The 27,045-nt window shown below is 39.4% G+C and overlaps 1 protein-coding gene across 7 annotated transcripts in view; it reads right to left on the bottom strand.

Moving 5' to 3' along the window:
* LOC111861941 (endoplasmic reticulum aminopeptidase 1) overlaps window positions 1-27,045 on the bottom strand; it is a 92,912-nt gene that overhangs the window by 41,094 nt on the left and 24,773 nt on the right. For 5 of the 7 annotated variants that reach the window (XM_023846926.2, XM_023846924.2, XM_023846931.2 and 2 more), the window contains 4 exons: window positions 7,827-7,979; window positions 7,538-7,729; window positions 3,694-3,776; window positions 1,641-1,843 (listed from right to left, as the gene is read on the bottom strand). In XM_023846926.2, coding sequence (XP_023702694.1) covers window positions 1,641-1,843; window positions 3,694-3,776; window positions 7,538-7,729; window positions 7,827-7,979 — 631 coding nt within the window. Of the gene's footprint in view, window positions 1-1,640; window positions 1,844-3,693; window positions 3,777-7,537; window positions 7,730-7,826; window positions 7,980-8,107; window positions 8,547-17,288; window positions 17,371-27,045 lie in introns of those variants that run through there. The other 2 variants (XM_023846929.2, XM_023846927.2) reach the window with 2 other exon arrangements.

The following is a 27,045-nucleotide window of genomic DNA, read 5'->3' as shown; positions in this document are numbered from 1 at the left end:
CTTTGATTGCATCAATCATGATATACTTATCAAAAAATTAGAGTTTTATGGAATAACTGGCAAATTTGGTGCCTTAATTAAATCTTACCTGAATGGAAGATATCAAAGAGTAACCCTTGTCCCTAACAGTTCTATTAATAGCTCGTCTAGTTGGGCAGAAGTAAAATTTGGCGTACCCCAAGGTTCAATTCTTGGCCCACTTATTTTCCTCTTGTATATAAATGACATAACTAAGGTTTCAATTAATGGAACAAACATATTCTTATATGCAGATGATACAAGTATAATTGTGACTAATCCGGAATACGCTGACTACAAATCAGCCATGACCAGAATATTTTACAATATTAATACATGGTTCAGAACCAATCTGCTAAAATTAAATATTCATAAAACCCACACTCTCCATTTCACTTTAATGAACTATGAGGATCATAATATGCATAATAATATTGATCAAAATTTACCAACTAACTTAGAGTGTATTAAATTTTTAGGCCTAAATATTGATAATAGGCTGTGTTGGAAGTATCATATTGATTACCTGGTTACAAAATTGAGTTCGTCTTGCTTTCTCATGAGATCAGTTAAGCCTATGATATCATTAAGTAGCTTAAGAATGATTTATTTTGCTTATATACATTCTGTGATGACATATGGAATTATCTTCTGGGGCAATTCTTCATACATGACGAAACTTTTTATGATCCAAAAGAAAATTATAAGGATTATGATGGGATTAAAGAAAAGAGATTCATGTAGAGACTCTTTCAAGGAAATGAAAATTCTGCCTTTGTGTTCGCAATACATATATTCCTTAATGCAACACACTACAAATAACATGCATTTGTTCACAAGAAATACGGAGGTTCATAATATTGGTACCAGACAAAATGTTAACCTATTTCCCCCGAGTACTTCTCTTACTAAAGTTCAAAAGGGTCCATATTATTCTGGTATAAAAATCTACAATCATCTGCCTAAAGAGCTGAAACAATTATCTAATAACCAGAAATCCTTTGAACGTTCCCTAAAAAGATTTTTACATGCTAACTCTTTTTATACATTAAATGAGTATTTTAATTACAAAGGCACATAAATTTGAATGCTTAACGCCACATTTTAATATAGTTGGTAAGGGTGATGTGAGGAGTTGTATTGTGGCTACTTGTGACTTATGTTTGTTTACTTTTTTTGCCTTGTATTGTTGTATGTGCTAGATAATTAATGTGGGTGATCTTCGCGGTGTGACTTGTGTGACTTTGTGTATGTCTTTGATGACTAATTCCACATCCTGGGTTTGTTCCCTGTATGGATGTTTATGGAAAGTGGAGGATGTGTATGTATGTATATGACGAGTCCTGTATCAATGTATTTTGATTTATGGGAAAATTATATTAATTTTAAGTTTTTATAGTAATGCACTTTTTAAATTATGTTTAGTTACAATTGTAATAAGCTCTTGTTTTGTTTTGTTTTTTTTTTATATTACCTATGTTAGTTAACTGGTGTGTGTTATTTTAGTTGTGTGACTTATGTAATCTATTACATGTATACATCTATAATCAAATGGACTATTTCCACATCCTAGGATTTTTGCCTGTATGGATATATGGAAAATAAAGGAAATGAATCCTCACTTGGTTTCACCATCCTTTGTGTGATAACTGCTAATATAGAAGCCTTCCAGCTCACGTGAAAGCCAAAACTGGAAACGAAGATTCAAGGTGTAATGACCTCTCCTTCTGAATTTTTCCTTGACTTGCAAGTACATCTGCTGGGCAGCTGGATATTCTAACAGTCTTGTTATATTTAATAGCTGACCTTTTCCATTCTGAACATTCTAAAGAAAAAAACATCAATTATCATTAATTTCTTACACAGATTAAGATTCGTTTCACAGTGAAGACTAATTCTGACTCCAAAATAATTTTCATTTAAGAGTATATTCAAAATGAAACTGGAAGGTCTGAAGAGGACGAACATGAAACTAATCACCCAGTTATTTCTACTTACAAGATTAAATATGTATAAAGCTTTACCACCATGCCAAATATACATTTTACAGGTGCAGTATTAGACACACACTAATTTTATCAAAATAAAGAAGTACAATTAACTGAAAAGTATCTGATCTACCAATGACTGTCTCATGAACCAACTTTATCCAAATTTTGAAGGATTCTATGTCATGGATGACCAATGTATTTCAATCTTTTTAGCATATATCCACATTATGTTAGACATGCACAGTCTTGATTAAAATCTGAGTTTTATTTTACACTTACGTATCCTTACACAAACCCAACATACAAGAAAGTTAAACCTTTCTGTCCTGAATTAATAGACTAGATGGCCTCGGAACTGTATTTAACAAATTCAGCCCTTCGACATGCCATTTAAATTAAAATAATCCAGACACTTTCAGACCAATAAACTGAAGTGTCCAGCGTATATCACAGTATAATGTCGTGGAGTATTTGCTCTATGTACGTTAAGTGTAGCAGAAAGCATTTCATTTTATCAAGTTCAATTAGGTTAGTATTGCAACGGGATGAATGGCTGAAAGATTACAACTATTAGGAGAAGATTTTCATTTTATCAAGTTCAATTAGGTTAGTATTGCAACGGGATGGATGGCTGAAAGATTACAACTATTAGGAGAAGATCAATGAGTCAGTCCCATGAAATAACACTGCACCTGAAAGTCATACTTGTTATTAGTATATGACAAGTTAACTATACTAACATAAGCATGAGAGATTTGAAGTTGTCACAGTGGTGACCGTGAAGATTATTATCTTCTGGGAAGTGACATTATGAGGACAAGGAGATGTTTACAGATGTTCTGGAGGAAGGTACTGCATCCATTCTTGGCCAGCACGTACCTTCAGAACATCAGTAAACATGAATCAGACTACATAGTGTCACATCCCAGAAGACTGTAATCATTCATAACTGAGCCATAATTACATCAAAAAATTCCATACTTGACAAATTGGTATGTATGACTGTCTACTTTACTTTTGTATGAAATTACATCAGCATTAATTATAACATTCCAAGGCATAAAGATTAAATTTACTCAGCCATATACTACATTTCTACATAAATCTTAAAGAGTCTACAAGCATTCTCAATTGCATTAAAATTTGAGAAGAAAAGTAGCATCCTTATAATCTTACACCTAAAATATGGGGAGGTGGAGACCTGCTACAAAGGCCTGGGTTCGATCCAAAGTCAGGTTAAGTGGGCTATGTGGTGGAGTAAGGGGCACTGGGGCAGGTTTTCTTCAAGTACTTCAGTTTCACCTGCCAATTCTCCCTCCACCAGCTGCTCCATATTCATTAATAATTATTATAATAATTATAATAATAATAATCCTTTCATCAATGCTGTATGGTATGGATACTGACAGTAATGTTAAAAAACAAACAAAAAGAACTCAGAAACAGGAAAGCCTAAAAAGCCAAATAAAAAGAGAAAGAAATGCACTTCACTTGAACCCATTTAACAACTCTGGAATACTTATACTCATTACTATAGCTATTCTTAATTATATTCATTTCCTAGATGAGTACCAACGTTAGACAGAAAGCTCTTCCTAAATCATAATCCAGCACATGGTCATACACAATGCCTATATATATGTATATGTACACATCAGATGCAAAAGTTGAATACAATGCTTACCTTTTCTGTTATTGTCAGATTTTTACTGTGGAAGACAATAAAATTGGTCTCTTTTTCTACATGAAATTCTATTGTCACCTGACCTGAAAAGCAGAGCAATTTCAATATAGTGAGACATATTGTGATAAGAGAATTCATGAATATGTCTAACCCTTATTGTTACGGAACAGAAGATTAGAAATTTTCCCAGGTACTATGGGGCTGGCAACCAGCTTTTAACTTGGGGTACACGGTATCAGCATTGAAATAGTGCAGCATTTGGCCAACTTGACCATGCGTTTGTGCTGTAACAATACTGCAAAACACAGCCAATGAAGTTAAATGTATCCGAAGATATTGCATGTGTCAATATTATCAAAATTAATATCTGTGATTCTGTACACTTTCTCAGTATAAGATTTTGTCTTGGAATTCTTACATTAAGGTAAGGACAACTAACACAACCTGACAACATAATGTAACTTAACAAAAGCAAAACTTAACCAGCAAAAAGAAGAGACTGAGGTCTTTGCAGTGGTGGAAACTGAGATTGTGGTCTCCTGCTTTATGATACTTATGTACTACTCTGTCAAAAAAGTATCCGGCCTTGGGCCGGGAAAAAAAAAGTTCTGTATATGGGTGGTTACACTACCTAATTGCCTTCAAAGTAGGCCCCTTGTGACTCCACACACTTAGCCCAGCAGTCCTTCCATCGCTAGAAACAATTCTGGAAGGCTTCTTTTGGAATGGCGTGCAGCTGTGCCGTCGCGTTCCGTATGATGTCCTTGTGGCTGTCAAAATGGCAGCCTTTTAGCGGTGTCTTCAATCTCGGGAACAGCCAGAAATCACAAGGAGCCATGTCAGGAGAGTAGGGAGCCTGGCAAACGTGCAGAATGCCGTGCTTGGCCAGTAAGCCCTGGAGCACGTGTGATGGATGAGCTGGGGCATTGTCATGATGCGGCTTCCGGTTGCGTGCGTCCCACAGCTCCAGTCTCTTGCGCCGAACTGCATCACGAAGATGGCGGAGGACTTCTTGATAGTACTCCTTAATGACAGTCTGGCCTAGTGGTGCATACTCTTGATGCACAACACCCCGGTAATTGAAAAAAACAGTCAGTATCACCTTCACATTGCTCCAAACCTGTCGTGCTCTTTTGGGCCTCGGGGATGTTGGATGCTTCCATTGTGATGCCTGGACCTTGGTTTCCGGGTCATATCCATACATCCACGACTCGTCACCAGTGATCAAAGTCTCCAGGAACTCAGGATCCCTGTTGGCACACTCCAGCATGTCCTGCGTGACCTCAAGACGGAGTTGTTGCTGCTCCAGCGAGAGCAGCTTGGGCATAAATTTTGCCCCCACTCTTCACATGCCCAAATCCTGTTAAAACTGTGTTTGTGGAACCTCTGCTGATCCCAGCCTCATCAAACAACGGTCCTCTATGATCAGCATCCGCGGTTTTTCAATGACATCAGCATTTCAACTCACTGACGGTCTCCCAGAACGCTGCTCACTGTCCACCAACATACGGCCATGTTTAAAGTGGTTGAACCACTCTTTAATTTGAGTGACCCCCATTGCATCATCAGCGAAAGCCTGCTGAATTTTGCGAAATGTTTCTGCTTGGGTATCCCAAAGTTTCTGACAAAACTGAATGCAGTATCATTGCTCCAAGCGTTCTGTCATCTTGAGCGAAACGAGAATGCAACGAACATGTGTTACACCACTTCGCTATCTGGCAGTGTTGCGAGTCAGCAAAAAATCACGCATGCACATGAAAGTCCCTTCTACCACTACGCTCAGTTTCCTTGCCCCTCTGGCCATTACTTACAGCGGAAAAAAATAAAGTCGGATACTTTCTGGACATACGGTAGGCTTGTAGAAGCTTACCAGTAGTTTAGAGGAACATGCTGCCTCTCCATCTAGATGAGTGAAAATGACAAAAAAGATCACACTCTAACTTATGCAGTACAGAGAATCACAGAAGCGCAAGAAACTGCCTTGAAAAATAGTAAGGTAGCAAGGTATTCTGAAATTTAACAAAAAAGAAAAAGGTACAGGTTATGGGAGATGTAAGTAAAGTTGTGGTTTGTGAGGTGGAGAAGTTGAGAGGGAAGAGAATAAAGCCTGCATAGTGTGTTTCAAATTACTAACTTGGGATTCACGTGTAAGGCCTAAGGATACCTCAGTGTGAACATGTTCTTCCACTGAAATTTAGAGTAAGAATTTCCTGATCATGAAGCAGGAAGGGTACGAACTATAGGCCTACATTTGGTCAGAATTACTCCAACACACATGTCAGTACATACACCTTATTTGGAAGTATCTCTCATATCCTGTCAGTACTATATATAGCTACAGCCCAATCCGCACATCTTTAGTTCATGTATTACAGTATGTCCACGGTCTTTCCATTCATAGGACCTGAACCAGCCTGTGGCATCTCTATAGGAGTTGCCTGAAAGGCAATCAGGGACTGGACAAATATGAATCACAAGAAATACTGGGGATCCTTGACTGGGCTCATGCAAGCAAAGGGACTCACATAAGGACCCTCTACTAAGAGCGAAAAAACTGTTGAAGTTAAACAGGAACCAGCTACGATGGGTGGTAGGACTACTTACAGGACACTGTCACCTTAAAGGACACCTCTTCAAACTGGGACTAAGTAATAGTCCCACTTGTGAGAGGGGTCAAGAAGAAAATGAAACAGCCACACATAACCCGTGTGAATGTGAGGCCTTAGCTTATTTAAGATTACATCTCTTGGGTCAATAGTCAATACTTTATGGAACCAAGTGACTATTTTGATGTCCCCATGTACAAAAATCCTGCACTTCAAATGAAGCGCAGGATTGCTGAGGGGATAATCAAAAGGGGAAGCACAATAGATAACTGTGGTCGTGGTGCAAGGGCCAAGAGGGCCCACCCCTTGTACATTCATTCATTCATTCATTCATTCATTCATGTCCATGGTCTTCACATTCAGAGCATTCAATATTTACATACTGTGTTCCCACATGTATGCAGTTTCCTCTGTGTCCTGCACATCACCCTCAGTCATTCTGAAAATTGGACATCTTGACCTCCCATATGGAGATTTGAGTATAACAGTAAGTGTTACATTATATTTATGTATTTAAATGTCTTTTCTGTGTTAATACAATGTCACTTCACCTTTAAATAAATAACTAACTCCATGGAGATGAGCCCTTGTTGAGAAGCCACCAGTTGCACAGTTATTCATGAATTTCCCAACATTTATAGAACCTGAAGGTTCATTGCCATGTTCAAAAAGCCCTCAAGTCTGAGGCCCTTCTTAACATTTTGTAACAAAATTATTTTTTATTGTTTGGAGTTGTTAGTAGTAGTAGTAGTAGTAGTAGTAGTAGTAGTAGTAGTAGTAGTAAGTAGTAGTAGTAGTAGTAGTATAATTCCTTGTCAGCTGTCCATGACTCTCCATATCTGAGAAACAATTATTAATATTGCCAAGCTCACCACAGAAGAGCAATCCCATCCTAACAATGAGTCAATGGAAAAAAAAATCTCTGATTTATGACTTTTCAGGAAAATATCATTTTCAAGATGCCAAGTGGGAGACTGGGTTTAAGGGACAAATTACTGGAATTAATGTAAGAAGTTTTCCTTGTCTCCTTAAACAAAAATTGCTTCTCCTACAAACACTAACTAGATATAGTGAGCAGTCAGTTACATTCTAATCTTGTTCCATTTCATATTCAAACTTTAACTACAGGATTTCTCACATTTGGTGTGGAATGTTACAGAACATATAAATTCATATTCATACAGCTCAATATAAACTATAACATAGCACACAATTTGTAATATTATGAAACTGCTTACCTTTGACTTCCAGTGTTGTAAGATTTGGGTGAACTGTAATGGTATACCGAGTAGGTCGAACAAAGTTCGGAAGCCGAACATTGTTCCATGGGAACACCTCACCATTGGTTGCAAGTGGTACTGCTTGTCCTGTAGAGTTTGACAATGTCTCTTCTCCCAAGTCATGGGGTTTCTCTCCTGCACAAGGGCACTCTGTAAGACCAGATAGTTAGACAATATTACAATTACATTTTATCAAATGGATTCTTCCCAAGAATCTTCACATTTAAAATTACTTTAAAATAATTACCATTTTGGGGCCCTGCATATGCAATGATGAGAGATATGACAAACAGCGTAGCAAATACAATTGTTGCAATGAACATTGCCCTCTTCTGAGAGCATACAGCAACCCCATTATGCTCATAGAGACTTCGTTTGTTGATGCCAGTTTGACTATCACCTGCAATGACATCAATGATACGTTACTTAGAAACAGGGCCTTCAGAATCATCATCTCTTTCAAACGACGACTTCTACGATATCTACCTTATGTGTTAAACTTGAAGGTAAGATTCGTCTTTGGCCTACCTGTCAAGAAAGCAACATCATCCACGTCTTGATCACTCATTACTATATTTCGTCTTCTCCAGACAACAGCTTCAATATCCCGTGCACTGGATACTACAGATATTTTAATAAGTGGGTCCCTTTTGACACTAGCCACTCTAACTGACTTCAATACAAAATAAGTTAATGTACCGATAAAAATGTTCTCTGACACACCAGATTTATGTGGAAGACGTTAAGATTTATCGCACCGTATGTAATTTCTCACCCGTATGCTAATGGACGTATTCACTTGACTTATAATACAACAAGTTTGAAACGTCATACTTCATTGCTGGTTTCTGAAGACAAGATGCCAGAAAAATAATTACTACTCTTAGCAGTATAGCTTAGCTTCTCCTACACCAATGCTCATTTGACATTTCATTGACATTATAACGATCATACCGCTTCTTCGTAAATGCAACTCTATCGCCCTCTATTGGAATAATTTTGAACAACGATTCTCGAAGCAGACGATCGCCAAGCGCATGTGTCATGGCCCAGAAAGGGAGGAGGAGGTATGAGGGCGGTGATGGAAGACGTATGGAAGAAGCAACAGTTAATTTGTTTATTTTATTGGTACTTCTGTATATTCAACATCCTGAGACTACCTATACTACGTAATTTAATTAATAATAATACTATTCAATTTGTTACTTCTACGTGCTAACTGAACAGCTACAGGAGCATATTACAGAGTTGGTATAATCAAACAAAAATGAATGAAACAATACAGGACAGTAATAACAATAAAAACTATATTAATAGTAATAGTAGTGATAGTAATATTAATATAAATATTACGATAACACCAGTGGATTTCAGTGACAATCTGTAGTTCATAAAAGCTTTCACTCAATACAATACGAGGTGGTATCGGAAAGTTCCCGGACTTATTTTTGCAACTGCCTCGATGAAAGAAGATGAGAGAGCAGGCCAAGGTAGCACTTCCGCAAGCCTCTTCCATCAGTCTGCCACATGACACCGCGCTGTGAACACGCACTGCTTTTACACGAGTGCATTTTCGACTGCGTGTTTCGTTTTGTCTGCGATGGATGGCAAAATCGAGCAACATGTCTGCATCAAGTTCTTGCGTGAAGCTCGGTAAATCGGCTACCGAAACCCTTGAAATGCTTCGCGAGGCTTTTGGAGAACATTCTTCAAGCCGGACAGTGGTTTTTGAATGGCATTCACGTTTCAAGGCAGGTCGAGTGTCAGTTGAAGATGATGAACGTTCAGGGAGGCAAAGCACCAGCAAAATGACAGAAAATATTAAAAAAAAAAAATCGAGAACTCATACACTCCACCGTTGCCGAAAAATTCGTGAGCTCGCAGACTCCGTTGGGATCAATTATGGAGTTTCCAGGAAAATTTTAAAATGCGTCACATTGCTCTTTCACCACGACAACGCGACTTCCCACACGTCCCTAAAATATCACAGAGTTTGTGACTAACAAGAGCACTGTTACCATTCCCCATCCTCCCTACTCCCCGGACTTAGCCCCCTATAATTTCGTTTTTTTTTTTTTTCCCAAATTGAAAATTAAACTGAAGGGACGACGTTTTGAAACAATGTCTGACATTCAAAGGGAACTGCAAGCGGTACTCGACAGCATTAAGGAAAAGGACTTCCAAGGTGTTTTTGAAGCGTGGAAAAAACTATGGGATCTCTGTATACCTTCCCAAGGAGACTACTTTGTAGGAGATGGCAGCAAAAATTAAGTAAGTTAAGCCAGCATTTCTTTATTGACCTAGTCCGGGATCTTTCCGATAAACCTCGTGTGAGGTAAAAGGTAAATTTCTTACTGTACTTAATTAAGCACTATGACATGAAGACGAATGTGGGAATGGGGGTATAGGTCCACTATTCTTGACTTCGGCACTAGATGGAGGTGAGTGGTCGGCTTCACGCACAGCCCGCTTTACCCCAGGTAAAAAATTTCTTACCCCTGCAGCGGATTGAAATCCCCTCGTTTCGTCCCTAGCCCTGAGATTTCTCCGACCGCCTCTCTGGTATAGTGATCCAAGTTCATGGCTACAGATCCAGAGGCCCCTGGTTCTATTCCCGGCGCTACAATATTTTCTGAGAAGTAGTGGGTCTGGAACGGTGTCCACTCGGCCTCTTGAGGATAATTGAGGAGCTATTTCAAGGAAATAGCAGGTCCGGTCTATAAAACCGAGATTAACGGCCGTGAGGGTCCGTTGCGCTGACCGTGCGACACCCTCTATCGAAAAATTTGGCACTAACTTCGCTGACAAGTGTCAGTCGCTCGGTCGGTGTAGTTCGCTTACGGATTACAGACCACGGAGTTTGTTTATTTTGGACATAACTATGTAAACTAAACCGATGAAAACTGCGAGATTTCAGCTTGTTTATAAACAAATTGTGCTGGGAAAGAGCAAAGCAGGATTCAGCAAGAAACAATTCTAAACAAAGGAAAATGAATGACTTGCTTATTGAAGGTCTCAGAAAAAGCAGTTATAAAGCAAAATGTTATCCCTTGACAGCCCGCAATACGGGGAGTAAATTACGAAGTATTTATCTCAGACTACTATAAAGGAATGACATGTATTAGGTTCTGATGCATTTTAATTTGAAGCTGCATTTATATAATTGGTAGCATCGCGAAAACAACTCTCTGAAAGTTCGCTTTTGAAATTATTGCGGAAACACAGAGACATGTAGGCCTAAACACAAACGCATCTTGAAGCATGGCTACTGAATCGTTCATGTGCAAAATGCAGACGTTGTCAGGCTTACAATTGGCTGAATTGGAGTAAATGATAGAGATAAACAAGCAATATTCAGCGCTGTTAAAAACGTCTAAGAAGTTACAGATGTGCCTAATTAATTAACCGATCTAATGCAGACAAATGAACCCCACAGTCGATTTTCTTTCTCTATTTCCTTCATGAAGCTACACAGTTTAATTAGTGGCTGTGTGGCCCCTGAAACGAACTGAATTACACAAACTGTAATATGGATGGAGTTAAGTTATTACTTTCTACGAAAGAAACTCATTGTAGTGGATAATTACATTTCGTTTAGAAATTTAGGAAGGAGAACAGAAAATAATACAATTTCAAGTCTCAGCTGTTATTACGATCTTGTAATCATATAATTCCTTACGAAATAGGAAATCAGTCAGAATGTACTCCTTTCCTACGTACATAAAACATTCTATTCTGAACCAAGAGGAATGGGCAAGTGCACTGTTAGAAGTAGCATTAATAACGTGTATTTCACTTTCATATTACAAGACATGTTGACCAGGCAGGCCTACACGCAATGCGTTGTAGTTGTGCCGATAACAGCTAGATGGCGGGGCGGTAGCGGAAGCTTGGACAATGATTTTGCAGGGCAAAGTCAACAGGTATTTTTATTACAGGTTGCTAATGAGTTTTTAATCCGGAGTATAAACAACATTTTAAAATATTTAGAAATTAAGTTCCAATCTCTCAGAAAAAACGCTGCGTCTCCCTGTGATTATCATTCATTACATTTTTTTCTCATGTTGATGTCTGTAGGAGACATACAGCCAAAAATGTACTGGACCCTTATTTCATGTGCTGCTTAAAACAAATTAAAGTGAGTCAAATTCACTCATGGTAATGCTTGTAAAATAAAACTGTCCTATGTACTCGTATCTTCTTTGGCTTGACTCTTGTACTCTGGCAAAACTTCTATTAGACTACGTGACGGCACATTTCAGAATATTGTACTTCACGTAATCAGCGACATGAGAATATTGAATTCAGTACAATTGTCACATAGAAGTGTACAATAAATTCTGTCAACGGACTCAATAGATGAAGGTCTTAACTAAGAGATCAGTTAAATTTTTAAGGGAAATGTTGTTTCTTAGGAAATAATTTAGTTGCGCTTCTAAAAGTCTCTAAAAACATATCCCTTATTCTTTTATATTAATTTGTCTTGAGAAACTGACCCCTCACCACCTAGTGCTGAGGACCCGCATGCCTTCATGGTATAGCGCTCGATTTATCATTAAGTGCAGGGATAACTTTACCTTTTTACGAATGGCATCCCGTATATAATGCTTCCTATTTTTTTGTGTTAATATGTAATATCTGAGCTGGACGTTGGTGCTGTTGTAGTAAAGGTTGAACCTTCCCGCCAATATACTGTTAGTTTGGTTGTCGTGCGACAGATAGCGACAGCAGAGCAGTCTACCAAAATGGTGTCTGACATAGAACTGCGTATGAAACATAGATGAGTTATTGAATTTCTCACGGCCGAACAAATTGTACCCACTGACATCCATCGACACTTGCTAAAGGTGTACGGAGACAATACAGTGGATGTCAGCGCAGTGAGGCGGTGGGTAGTGCGTTTCAACAGTGGCGAAAGTGAAGTGCACGACAAGCCACGTCCGCGTCCCTGCTCAGCTGCCACTCCTCACAATGAACAGCACTTCGATCAGCTCATCTGTACAGATCGGCAGATAACGACCAGGGAGCTGTGTGCACGGCTTAATATCGGCTGTAATGCATTGGAAACGATGTTGGGGAAGCTGGATTATCGCAAAGTTTGTTCCAAGTGGATCCCACGCGGATGCTTACACAGGACCACAAAATTCATCAAATGGAAGTCTGTCAGGACCTGTTGCACCAGTTTGAGGCTGAAGGTGACAAGTTTCTGGACAGCATCGTCACCGGAGATGAGACCTGGTGTCACCACTACGAGCCGGAATCCAAAAGACAGTCCATGGAGTGACGACATTCGGATTCCCCCCCAAAAAGTTCAAGAAACAGCCATAGACAGGGAAAGTGATATGCGCGGTCTTTTGGGATAGATGTGGTGTGATTTTGTTGGATTTATCTGGAGCCTGGTGAAACTGTCAATTCTGAACGCTACAAGACGACACTGACTAAGCTGAAAGCCCGCATTTCCCGAGTCAGGCCAGAGAAGCAGACAACCTTTCGCTTGCAACACGATAACGCTAGACCCCATACCAGTTTGGCGACCACCGCACACATCGCAAAGTTTGGCTGGACTGTCCTACCACATCCACCTTATAGCCCGGATTTAGCACCTTCAGACTTCCATCTCTACGGGCCTATGAAAGATGGACTACGTGGGCAATATTTTCCGGACAACGATCCTGTCATTGTAGCTGTAAGAAAGTGGCTAGCCTCTGCTGGCGCAGACTTTTACAGACACAGCATACAGGCTCTTGTTCCTCACTGGCAAGAGTGCATAACAAATGGTGGTGTTTATGTGGAAAAATAGCTCTAAGTAGCTGAAATCTTGCTCTATTTAACTGCATTATTATGCTTTCTGTATCTGTTGTAGTTTTCATTAAAAAAATAGGAGGCTTTATATACGGAACGCTCCTCGTACCTTAGTTTCCCTTGCGTTTGTTTTGATTCTTTCAGACTAAACCAAAATAAAAATGGTATGTACGATGTATGTACACCATTTTCCATACCTAATTTGATCCAAATAAGTCACATACTCATAACGTCAGTGTTATTACATTTTGAGAGAAGGACTAAACTAATAGACGAATTTCAAAGTTTCTTTATGACACAAAACTAATATCTTAAGAAACAACAATCTTCACAATGTCCTGACGAATCCTTGGGGTTCAAATTTTGTTACATTTAAGATTTAATCAGTGCAGCAAAGTCCTGTGAGTAGCTAAATAGACTCTGAGCTTGCTAAGATATTCTCTACCTCTTACTGCTAACTCAGAAGTTCAGTATGTTTATAAGAGCCCACAAATCCAACGTCCCGTGTAACATTTCGTAACATACGTGTTATTGCGGGGAGGGGTTATTAGTGTCCTGTCCAATCCCTAAGATTCTCAGATGTTACGCAACGCTTATTTCATATATTTGTAGCTACTCTACATAGCTGAAAACAATCTCCTCAGCCCAAAATCACGGATTCGCGACTTGCCTTTGGCCGATCGCATAGATTTGTCTTCGCTTGCTCGAACACTGAGGTCGTGGGTTCGAATCCCACTCAAGACATTTATGTCTGTATTATGTGCATTTATTCTTTGTGTTTGCGTAATTCTGCGTGTAGGTAGAGGCCTTGTGAGGGGCTTATCCCCCGCCCAAGGAGTCCTACCGACTGTATATAAGATTAAGAAACTGAAGTGGAATGAAGCGTTTTACGGATACCCTATGCTCCAGAGGGAGCAACAAGAGTATGAATGAATGAAGAATGACTTGCCATGACGACAAGGGACCCACTGATGGAGGTTTTGCTTCCCTGTGTTGGACAACGTTAGTAGAAGCAGATGTATTACTTCTGAGGCACGGTTTGTCTGCTGTGTGGTCTTCAAGTGAAGGTATTCCAGCCAATATGCCCATTGCTTAGTGTTTCTGGGCTTTTGTCTTCGCGTTTTTCATACGTAGGTCATTCTCAGTTTCTCAGATATTGACAACGGTATCTTAAGACGTAACACAGATAACAACACATTCTTCAGTGTAGTACATACAATATTTAGGAAACTAGTTCTTCGCTGCATTTGAGGTTCGCATATCGGTGACTAAGGAAAATTTATTTTATATGATGTAACACCGGATAGTCTGGTACAAGTTTACCGACATATCGGTGGAACTTACTGCCTTTGTCTTCAAGATGGAGTAAGCTCACCATTCAAATAAGCAAACACCAAACAGAGATGCTTCCTGCGTGCAATTTGTTCTTCACATGCTACGCTTACTTCATGGCCATTAAGATGAAGCAGTAGGTTCGTCCAAAACTTCGATAAACTTTTATTAAAATATACGACATCACAAGTCGGAAGATCACGGGTTCAAATCCCGATGAGGGCATTGGATTTTTTCAATTGACCTAATCCTTTCATCCGCACTATGGCCCTGGGTTCGACTCAGCCTCTAACAGAAATGAGTACCATGAGTATTCTTGGGGGTAAAGGGCGGCCGGCGCGTAGGGCTGACAACCTGATTATCTAAAAAATGTGGGAACCTCAACATCTCACAACCCTATGGGCCTCCACGGCCTGTTACAGGGATACCTTTACTTCACTTTTTCATACCACATCACAGCTAAGAAGTTTATATTCCTCGCTTCCTTTTTTATATTACATATCGAATTCCCTTTGATCCTAATTTAGTGGAGATACAAATGTAGACAACTCTTGCATTGCAAATCGCGCTGAAGCTTGGGTAAATTTAATTACTGAAGACGATACTGAAACTAATAAGAAATAAAGGAGAAATGGACATTCTTAAGTATGAGGTCCGGAGATTTCGAAGTAGAGTATGTATAAAACATGTAGAGCAAAAGCAAAAGTAAACAGATAAACTTGCATTAAGCATCTAATATCTGAAATTCAAGCAATGGTAAAAAAGACAAAGTTGCTCCTGTGTTTAATTAATTAAATAAGCACCATACCATATAGATGTATGGAGCAGCGGAGGTATAGCTACAACATTCTTAACCTCGGCACTGGATAGAGGTGAATTGCTAGCTTCACGTTCCTGCCGCTTGAAACTCGGGGATAGAACCCCAAAGAGCAGGGTCGACCCCATTATATAGAAGATAAAAATCTCCCATCCACGTAGGAATCAATCCAGATTCCTCGGTCACCCAGCCCGTAGCAATGTCGCTATACCAACTAAGCTGTCCCGGCTACCAGCTTCATTTGACGGGCTCTATGTATAAATACTTCCGGTTCCGTGTTTCATCTCAAGACGGAGACACGGCCAGGATCCGCAATGTTCATAATTACATTTCTAAAATAGAAGTTGTCCAAAGAAAATTCCCTAACAATGTGAAAAGCGTGTTTCTTAAATTTATCCTTCATGATTTTTTTTGCCACACTAAAACACTTTTCATTCGGAGCTACGTATTCATTGTGACTGATAACGGCAACGTAATATCGTAAGGTTATGCAAGGAAAAGCCTAGAAATTGATTTCACTTTGCAAGTTCATGTGGATATGTGTCCCTGAAGTTATTTTGGTCTGAGAGTCAACCGTGTACATGAGTTCTCTGGCAGGGTTAATGTGCCACATCCGGGCATTGCATGTGTTCCCCCTCCACACACTACGCAGTTTCAGTGTTTTGTTCCTACATGGTGCCTATCTTCATGCTTTTCAACTATCACCTTTGATCTGTGTAATTTCAGAATTAATTCTGAATATGTACGCGTTCCACCCAGCCTTTTATAATGACTATCGGAGGTAACACGACACAGGCGTGAAGCTGACCACTCACCACCATCTAGCGCCGAAGTGGAGTAATGGCGAAGCTATACCTCCATATATGCCTTTATAGCATAGTACTCAATTACATATTTAATTACTGGAATATTATTATTCATTAGTATTTATTATTTATTATAAAAAGTATAGGGAGAACTAGACATTTTACTGCTTACTATGAATCCGTTGGACATTCCTCATGACTCCTTGAATGTTTCATCGGTCAGAAGATTAAGCACAAGGGAACACGATACACAAAATTTTGGACATGTTTCCTTGGCCCCTGCCCCTTTCGTATCTGGTTTAGAACCCGGTAATGCAACTGTTCGAGGGACCGAAAAGACCTTGAACACAGTGGCCAGCAAATTTCCTTCTCTATATGTAACACTTGGTGTTTGTTGTGTTCTTCAGCTGCACGTCAACTTTCCTCGTGTCCGTGATCGTAACTGCTTCACTAACTTTCCGAATTTTGTGTAATTTGTGTTCTTCGTAAGGACCTAAAATATCACATGTTCTCTGTTCTACAGTGACGTTAAACTATTTAGTGCACCTACGAATAGGATTGCGTGGTCAGGAACATTTATCACACCGCAGTATATATGAACGAAACGCACTCTAGGAAGAGGTGGCTCAAGAATTAAAATATTACAAGTGATGAAGTAAGTCATAAATTGCAGTCACTTCACATCATCATCATCATCATCATCATCATCATCATCATCACTGGCACGACAGCCCTTTGTGAGCCCAGGCCTTCCTCAGGATTGCTCGCCATTCTTCTCTATTCGATGCTACATTCCTCTAGTTCTTTACACCAAAAATTCTTATGTCCTGCCACACACATTCTTCCCATCTTAACCTTGGTCTTTCCACTCTCCTATTTCCTTCTGAGTCACTTCACATAGTTTCATAAAACACAGAGGAGAACGCGGAGGAGAGAATGCCGTGTTACTGACCTGAAATTCTCCGGCTGTAATCCATTGTGACGTCTTAGAGACCTCTACTTCCTGAAGAACAAATGTACACCCAGTTCGAGTAGTGGTGACATTTTGCCTAGAGAAAAAATGACTGCAAGGGGTTACCAAAAAGACACACGAACTAAAAGTTACGTAGTTCACAACATAATTTTGAAGGACTCTGACATGAGAAAGAGCAGATTACGTGTACTCGTACATTCCATGCGAGTAAAGCAGACATTCCAGCTAGAGAAAAAGAAATACATTTAAAGAATGACCAAAGAGGCTTGCGAGATGGAGGGCTAGAAACTTCACAACAGAGTGGTTCCGGAAAAGAGCTTTAAGCCCACTGACAGCGTGCCGAAAAGAATATCTGGTGACTGTGATCTGGAATTCTCGGACAATTCAAGCTTGCCACATTTCAAAAGTCTGTGCCTTCGGGAGCACCAATTCACATTCCAAGCGCTTACTAGAGACCTTCCACCTAAAGAAAGGGATGATATCTGGCAAACTGAGGTAGACACAATAGCAAAAGAGCGTAAGCCAAATGTCAAACTGCCAAGAAGAAGCACAGGAATCCTCCGGCGATTCAGACTTACCATCTTAAACGTCTGTGACGTCAGAAGTACCAGTTCACATCCCATGTAAGTAGCAAGATCTTTCCAACTAAGAAACGAAAAGATTTCCAGGATATCCGAACAGATATAAGAGATGGAGAAATAGAAACTTCATAACACAGAGCTGCTAGGAAGAAGCTTAAGTTGAAGCCCCAAGTGCCGAAAACGGGAACTGCTAACCCTGATCTGGATTTATCCACGGTTTTAACCTGTCCACATTTTAATTGTCTCTCCTTTAAGAAAGGGAACTTCATATTCCATGCGAATAGTGGGGATAATCCGCATAAAAAAACTAAACTTCAAAGGATGTCCAAACAGACACACGAGATGAAGTGTCAGGAAGTTCAGAAATGATCAAATTCGTTGGTGCTCCTGCGGACATTTTAGAAGTTGTAACTGAAGCTTCTGGTCATCTCTCCCCTAAAGAACAGCAAGCTGCTTTGATCACCGAATCACATACGCCCAAATACAGCACCAAGTGTTCATACCAAACGGATGTCAACAAAGTCCCAACGCATAAAGGCAGACCAATACTGGAAGTAAGTGAAGAAGAACAGAAAGTACGGGATGAAGATGCCACTTTCTTTGAAACTTGATCACCCATTTAAACTAGCTGTATCCTGCGAGAAAAATGTTGCTTCTGATAAAAATTCAGAAATTGATTGGTCATTTGTAAATAATTAAGAATTTTAAATTCAGCAATCGTGGATTTTTCCACTCAAATTATTGGAGCTACATGGAGGAGGTCATGGCTAGGCAACGACCCTAAACATGCAGCTGCGTCAACAAATAAGCATGCTTTTCTAGACCACTGCTTCTCAACCTTTTTTCATTCGTGGCCCACTTCTGTGACCCCCCACTCCTCATATTGTTTAAGTGTAATAAATGGAATATTTATAATAAAGATCTACTTTATCAACTGCACTTTTATTTATAACATGTATTATTTGTTTATAATATAGGAATATTAATAATGAAAAGGAGTTTATTAACTACAATCTTTATTTATAATATAATTTTTACTCGTATAATATTTTATTTATTTACAATATATTACTGTTCCTTAGCATTGGTGAGATCCATGAGGCTGATGAGAACAAGCAAGTTTTTGTATATCTGGTTGCAGCGTTGTTAAAGATAACCGAAGATCGCATCTCTTCACAATATCAAGAGTGTTACGAGTCTTTGATAGCAGATGAAGAACTCGACCAAATCCAAATTCAAACAAATATGAAGTAGGAATCCGATAAAAAGTTAAAGTAAAAGTATTTTACAATTCATTTTCACAACAACAATAAAAATAAATACAATTAAAAAATATAAAAAACCCTGTTACCTTGTTGAAATTTTTCTTGTTGTTTTATGCAGTTTCATAATTCATGCATTCCATTAATATTATTGGCATGACGCATAAGAATGAGATAGACTATATGGTACGCAAAAGGGAGTCCTTAAATACGTATAAAATATAGCGGGAACACCTGAAGGGTGACGGGGGAGGGATACAATGGAGGACAATCACACAGAGATATTGGGTTTTCGAACTTTATCCATCGTCCTGGTTTTTAAGATAACTAAGAAAAACACGACGTTTCGGAAACTGGATCTATTTCCGCCCTCAGGTGAGGACGGAAACAGTTTACTTACGCCATCATTTTCTATGCATACATAGCGTAGCACTGTGTCTTTATGTAATATCGCCTGAATATCTCGGAGTCTATTTTCAGACGTTTTCATTCACAATTTGGTCGCTTCTTGTACTTTACCTGGTCTCGTTACCCACATTTCTGAACGTGTTGCTGTGTGGATAACTTCAGACCCTTGTTCGTGCTATATTACGAGTTTCAGGGTAACCGATATTGATTTATGTAAGCTTACGTTTAAATTGATATACTTCCATTCGCCACGCGCAGCTTCACGTCCACAAAATACGGCACAGCACAATTGAGGCCCTAGAACGTTCCTCGTCCGTAGGACGTTATTTAATGGGGCTTTATGTAGGTAATATGAGAGAACTTGAAAAAATTTTTTGCAGAATGTGTGTTGGTCTATTTAAAAATTCTAACTCTGCATTCATCTAAGAGACAGAGGTCTTCGTCTTTTTTATTCTTTCTTTCTTTCTTATTTACTCTTCTGGTCTTTTTCCACCAGAATTAATCCGAACTATGGACCCCAGAGACAGTCGATAGGAATGCTTGGACGGGTGATCACCCATGTCGTAAGGCCTCTATCTACACATAGGACAACACAAACGCAGAAGAAACGTGGACAGACATTCGTGCTTCGAGTAGGATTCGAACCCACAATCCCAGTGTTTTAGCGGGCGAAAACATGTCATACCTCACACTGCACGGTCACTGTGATGGGCAGGATAGAAGTAAAACCATAAAATTATTAGTCAAGATAGCTTAAACTTGACAAGATTTTCACTGGTTATCCCTCAAGGAGAAATCCAATGTTCACCACTCAACAAACTACTAGTTTTACTAGACTGGGAAATTAAAATTGGAACCAGGAAGCTCATTGAGTCAAGTATTCTACCCCTGGGCTGTTAATGCGTTGCTGCGTCTGCGAGAACCCAAGGTTCTCAGCTTCCTAGTGTTTAGAGTGCAATGACTGTAATCCGTATACCTAAAATTTAATTCCTCATTTTACTATATGAATGACTTGTGAGCTTAATTTCCCTAGAGAGATCTGCCTGGTTTTATTGCGTACATTATCCGGTGAGGCTGCGAATTCCAGATTTTATGAAACGGGTAGAAATTACAGAGGACAGTTGTAGCTAACTTTCGACCTGCGTCTTTCTACACATAAGGCTGTTATTAAACCACTCCCAAAATTTCGTACATCAGTAAAGATTAGGTGTAAACCCATACGACAAAATACGGTGGAAACATGAAGTCAATGAGAACAGGCTGTTAAACACAAATGTATACTGTACGATAGGGTACCCAAAAGAAACCGAACTAATTTTTTTGTGCGCAGAGCTTTTGTAGTACCACGTTTTGCCGCTATGAGCGCACAGCCTTAACATTCCTGAGTCGATAAGCCGACTACCGTTGCTTCAGAAGGTAAGGACTAGTTTCGGCAGAGTTTATAGTGACAACTGTTTTGTGTGATCGTCGTTTTTGCAATGGCTAATTTTCATGAACAGCGTGCGGCGGTGAAATTCTGCTTTTTGCTCGGGAAAAGTGGAACAGAAACTCTTGCAATGTTAAAAACGGCGTACAAGGACGATGCTATGGGGGAAAACTCAAGTGTTTGAGTGGTTTTCCCGTTTCAAAAATGGTGAAATGTCAATTGATGACAAACCTCGCTCTGGTCATCCTTCCACGGCCCGAACACATGAAAATGTTGAAAAAATTCGTGAAATCATCAAGGAAGATCGACGACGGACCATTAAAGAAATTGTGGAGCTGTCGGGAGTGACTTGGAGCTCAGCGGCCAGATTTGTGGCAATCGGGTGACTGGTTTTTCCATCATGACAATGCCCCTGCTCACACAGCCCTGTCTGTACGACAATTCTTGACCAAAAATGGTATGACCCCTGTTCCTCACCCTCCATACTCACCCGACCTTGCCCCGTGAGACTTTTTTTTTTTGTTTCCTCGAATGAAAAGAGACATGAAAGGAAAAAACGACGGAGGCGCTGTCAAGTATCTCAAAAGATGAATTTAGACAATGTTTTGAAAAATGGAATAAAAGACTAGACAAGTGTATTAGTGTAAGTGGAGAGTACTTTGAAGGGGATTGAAGGTTTGTGCTTAAAATTTGAACAAATAAGTTTAAAAAAAAATAAGTTCGGTTTCTTTTGGGTACCCCCTCGTATATATAACAGACGGTATGTACTAAAGTATATACATATATAATGTATAAATTTATCCCTCAGCTTAACTAATTAAGCACTACGCCAAGAAGGCGTATGGGGAACTGGAAGTTCATAATATATGTTGTGCCTCAAGTTATTTATGGGTATGCTTTATCCTAACAAAGGGTCAAATTTGTTTTATTAATTAGAAAATAATTATAAGTTTTATAAATTTAAATACGTCGGGTGAACCACAAGTTGGAAACCCGCCGGAAGTCAGAGTTGAGACGCCGTACATTCTTTAGCCATCCGATGTCAGTTGTACAGTCTATAGAAATTGCTGACAAATTAAGTGACGACACGAGGCAAGTCTCGCCACCGCACAGTTTGCTGACTTTAGGGGTTTTACATGAGCAGCTTTTCGTAATGTTAAAATAAGGGGCTCGGACGGAAAGAGCGGCGAACACTCTGACTTTAAGAGTCGCTCAGAACAGTCGCGTGGTAGGAAGGAGATGCGATGGAGTCAGATGTCTTCCTCTTCTGTAAGCGTGAGTACTTGCCTGTGTTCGGATCACTGACGGGTTTCAATACATGATTCTGGTTCAATGATTTTGGTTGATTAATGGGTTCTTAGGATAAAACTGGTTAAATTAATTTAGCGTATAAACCTTGGAGTGTAACAGAGTAATTCTGATTTATTGACGGATGGTTTAGATACAAGCATCTGGTTTAGTAAGTAAGTTCGGGTGTAACAATTGGTTTGTTAATTGTTGGTTAAAATTCGAAAGATGGTTAAATGATTCACTATTTGAGTATAGAAATTTGGTTTACGCCATGCAGGTTTGGAAGACCGAAGTTTTACTCGAAGGTTCTGTGTTCTAAGGTTTTTGTTGTAATGGTGTTTTATTTCATTATATCTTACTATATTGTTGTTGGAGAGAACTCGAGTTAATTGTGGATCCCCCTAGTGCAGCATGTTTTCCACCGCACAGGTTAAGAGTTATCTACGAACGTCCGATAGGGTGTGAGTACAGTCACTGACCCCTATCATGGCACAACATTTGTATATACGGATATAAAAAAACGAAAGAAAACTTGCTAACAAATAGTTAAAACAACATTTTTTAGAATCCGTGGACAAATTGAAATCCTTATAAATTAAACTTTAATTTTATTTGGAATATTGAGCAGGGATAATTCAGTCTGACCTCGGGGCTGGACGGCCGAGGTTCGATCCTCTTCAAGGGAAAGAAATTTCTCTCTTCTGCAAAGTGTCCAGACAGGCTCCGGGACTCTTCCGGCCTCCTATTCAATGAGTAAAGGGGTCTCTTTCTCCAGGTTCAAAGCAACCGTAGCACAAAGCTGGCTATTCACTTCCTCTGGTACAGAGGTCAAGAATGATGGAGCTATTCATCCACTCCTCCATATGTCTTCATGCCGTATTGCTTAATTAATTAAACACAGGAACAACTTTGCCTTTATTCTGAATACACGAGCTACTAAGAGTAAGTAGTGGTAGGTCACGAGGTCACGATTAATGCGGATAATGAATCCAATGATGTGGCCGCATTATTCGAATTCGCACTATTCGAAATTATAATTATATATGAAATATGGTATTGGTTCCAACTTTACAGAGATAGACAACTACAAATTTTAAACATAAGTTTTTGTATGTTTATTAAAGAAATGTTACAGTAACAGACAAAAGAATGTACTTATAACTTACATTTATTTATTAAAAAATCACAGAATAGTTATAGAAAGAAGAACAGTAAAAAAGAGAAATTCTAAATATCACTCCTAAAGGTAAACTTCTACTGATGAAGACATCTTTATTGTGTTTCGAAATATTTAGCAGCGGAGTCTGAACGGTTTTCTCTTTCTTTAGACCTTCATACACACACCGGTTTCATCCACGTTAATGTTGGATAATCAGTGTAAGCACCATCTTCGATTTTTTTGTAAACAACAGGATATNGTTGTCGCTTGCAGATTTACCTATACTTCTTCAACCCTGAAGATGGGGGCGATACGTTCCTCCGAAACGTCGGTTAACACCACATATACACGGTGCCAAATCCCAGAAGACTGCTTTCTTCAACAGGATATTTAGATGCTGCGTCCCCATTTGCACTGGCAGCCTTTCCGGTAATTTTAACATATGCAGCTGACCTTTATATCCACTGAGTGTTTCATAATATTCCGTGTCGCAGATTCAGGCATTCCGACATATTGTCCTATTTTAAAGTAGTTATGACCATGTTCATGTCGTTAATCATAGAAAATATTTGCTCTAATGTAATAATGAGCTTCTTCTTTTTTTTTGTGCTCATAGAGTTTTTATCTGAAGGAATTATTCTGTCGTCCATTTTGTTAAGGACACTACTTCAAACTTTTAAAACAAATCTCGGAAAGTAACGTATATTACAGCAGGAAGCAGAGCATTCCCAGGCGAAGATAAACAAGTTCAGACTGAAGTAGCAAAATCAAAAACAGAAACAAACTCCTTGGCCTGGAGTCCACAAGTGAACTATACCGACCGAGCAATCGCCGCTTGATGGGGAAGTTAGTGCCAAATTTTGTGAGATGTGTCAAGAAGAAAATGTAACAGCCACACAAATCCTGTGCGAATGTGAGGGCTTAGCTTATTTAAGATTGCGCCACTTGGGTCAATATTTTTTGGAACCAAGTGATTATATCGACGCCCCCACGTACAAAATCCTACGCTTCATTCGAAGCACAGGATTGTTGAGGGATAATCAGAAGGGGAGGCACAATAGATCACTGTGGTCGCGGTGCAAGGGCCAAGAAAGTTCACTCCTTATACACGTACATCCATTAGTGCCAAATTTTGTGGATAGAGGTTGTCACGTTGTAAACGCAACGGATCCCCACGGTCGTTAATCTCGATTTTCTAGACCGAATCTGCTATTTCCTTGTAATAGCTCCTCAATTATCCTCACGAGGCTGAATGGACATTGTTCCAGACCCATTATTTCTCAGAGAATCTGATAGCGTCGAGAGTCAAATCCGGGGCCTCTGGATCTGTAGCCAGGAACTCTAACCTCTAGACCACACAGTAGCAGCATCTTGAATCCTAACGGCAACCTCAATTGCTCATGCGCTGGCCTCGCATCAACTGAATTTTGGTGGTATCGTTGTACAACTCGCACTAAATCGAATAAACCTTTATTGGAACTCGCATTAATCGCAACCTACCTGTATTTTAAAACCATCATCATCATCAGTAATCTGTCAAGACGACGTCCACAGTCTCTTCCAAAACAATTCCTCCATTTAATACGATCTAGAGCTTTCTCCTTCAAATGACAGTATCCTCTTCTGTCCCCAAGGTCATCCAGCATCTTCTTACGTCTTCTTCCTCGTCTTCTAGCGGCGAAATAATATCTTCAATTTTATCGATTCGCCAAACACATTCTTGTTCATCAGATGTTCCTGACCTCACTGCCTCTTCTTTCCCCCACCCACTTATCCACCTGTTGTACCTCCAACATCATCCACCATTTCCTAAACTGACTTGTTCATAAACGGGTAATGAGTCTAACTTTACCCCGAAATGATTACTAAATCTTTCTGCCAGTGGTTGGTTCAGTATGTCAGTGTGACTTTAGATATTGTTCGTTATCTGACGTAAGCTTATATTCAACACACACGTGTCGCGGTTGAGCCGGCAGCAACCCTGCTTCGTGTTCTTGAAGTTCTAGGTTCATATCTCGACCCAAATACCGGCGCTCTTGACAGGTCTGTTTCCTCAGTCTCTCTAAACAGAACGGTACTTCACAAATTAAGTCATTATCGCTTATTTTCATATCATTTCCAATTCATCATTCATTAATCATCCCATCATTTGAAGCTGTATGATCTAAGCTACCTAAAGAGTAGATTCTGTTGATGTCTGCTTCACGCTGCTTTCTGCTGGCTTATTCTTCAACCCCGAATATGGAAACATGTTTCTCACAAACGTCGTGGTGGAATTAAACGGACTACTAATCGTTATATCCCAAATATAAATATTATAAAAATGATTAAACGGATTTTGATTAAATTTAGTATTAGTGTATTAAATTGATAATTGTCACTGGGAGAAAAGAAATGCGTGCAGGTCTTCGGCGGGAAACCAAAAAGGCAAGAGACCACTATAAATACCTATAGGTATTCATTCATCTGTAATCTGTCAAGACGACAGATCCACAGTCTCTTCCAAAACAGTTCCTCTACTTGATGCGATCTAGAGCTTTCTCCTTCAAATGAAAATATCCTCTTCTGTCCCCAGGGTCATCCAGCATCTTCTTACGTCTTCTTCCTCGTCTTCTGGTCACTTCTATCCGCCTTTCTATCTTTCCTTCAATAACTTCTTTTAGAAGGCAGTTACCGCGTAAGATATGACCAATCCAAATAGCCTTCCGTTTTCTTATTTCGTGTAGGATGTTCCTCTGCTCACTGACTCTAAATAACACTTCTTCATTTCTCACATAATCGGTCCAACTAATCTTCTCCATCCTTCTCCAACACCACATTTCGAAGCTTTCCAGGTGTTTCTGGTCTACTGCCTTAAGTGTCCAAGTTTTATAGGTATATGGGAGGATAATATTAAAATGAACCTTAAGGAAATATGACGAGATCTTATAGACTGGTTTTATCTGCTCAGGTTAGGGACAAGTAGAGGGTTCCTCTGAAATGGTAATGAACATTCAGTTACCATGAAATCTTGAGAAATTCTCAGCAACGTAGCGACTGGTAGCTTCTCAAGAACTCTATTCCATTGGGAGTTACTTCATTGAACGCTATACAGCAAGCTTGATTTTAGCTCATATCGATTCATTAGACCTATAACATCTATCTTACGCAAAAATCAAACCGATATCAAGTCCATCAAAATGAAAGGTTCTTATAAGATTAGAATATTACATTCAAAGTAGCCTCAATTAATATACATAAATTTTATAAAAAATATTATATATGGAGTGGCTGTATAACGATAAAAACATAAAAATCAGGTGTAACCCTCTCCATTTAACACTCATAGTACACGTATCTTTAGCTTAATCCAGTAACTGCCGAAGTTGAAATCAGGACAATGAAATTGGAAAGAGTGCATTTCGAAAATGACATACTACATTACAGTGCAACTAAATATAAATTGGATAAACAGATCCTAGATACGTAATTGCATCGAACGGGTTTGCAGAGGAATCCTGCTCTAGACTGGTATTCCTTAGGTGCTTGGTTCAGATCTCGGTCAGAACATCGGATAAACCGAAAAATATTTCTGGTTCTCCACAGTTTCTCCAGATAAATACCGAGATTC

Source organism: Cryptotermes secundus, unplaced genomic scaffold (genome assembly GCF_002891405.2).
Source record: "Cryptotermes secundus unplaced genomic scaffold, Csec_1.0 scaffold181, whole genome shotgun sequence".
In the NCBI taxonomy this organism is placed as follows: domain Eukaryota; kingdom Metazoa; phylum Arthropoda; class Insecta; order Blattodea; family Kalotermitidae; genus Cryptotermes; species Cryptotermes secundus.
This window is presented reverse-complemented; position numbering and strand designations above follow the sequence as displayed.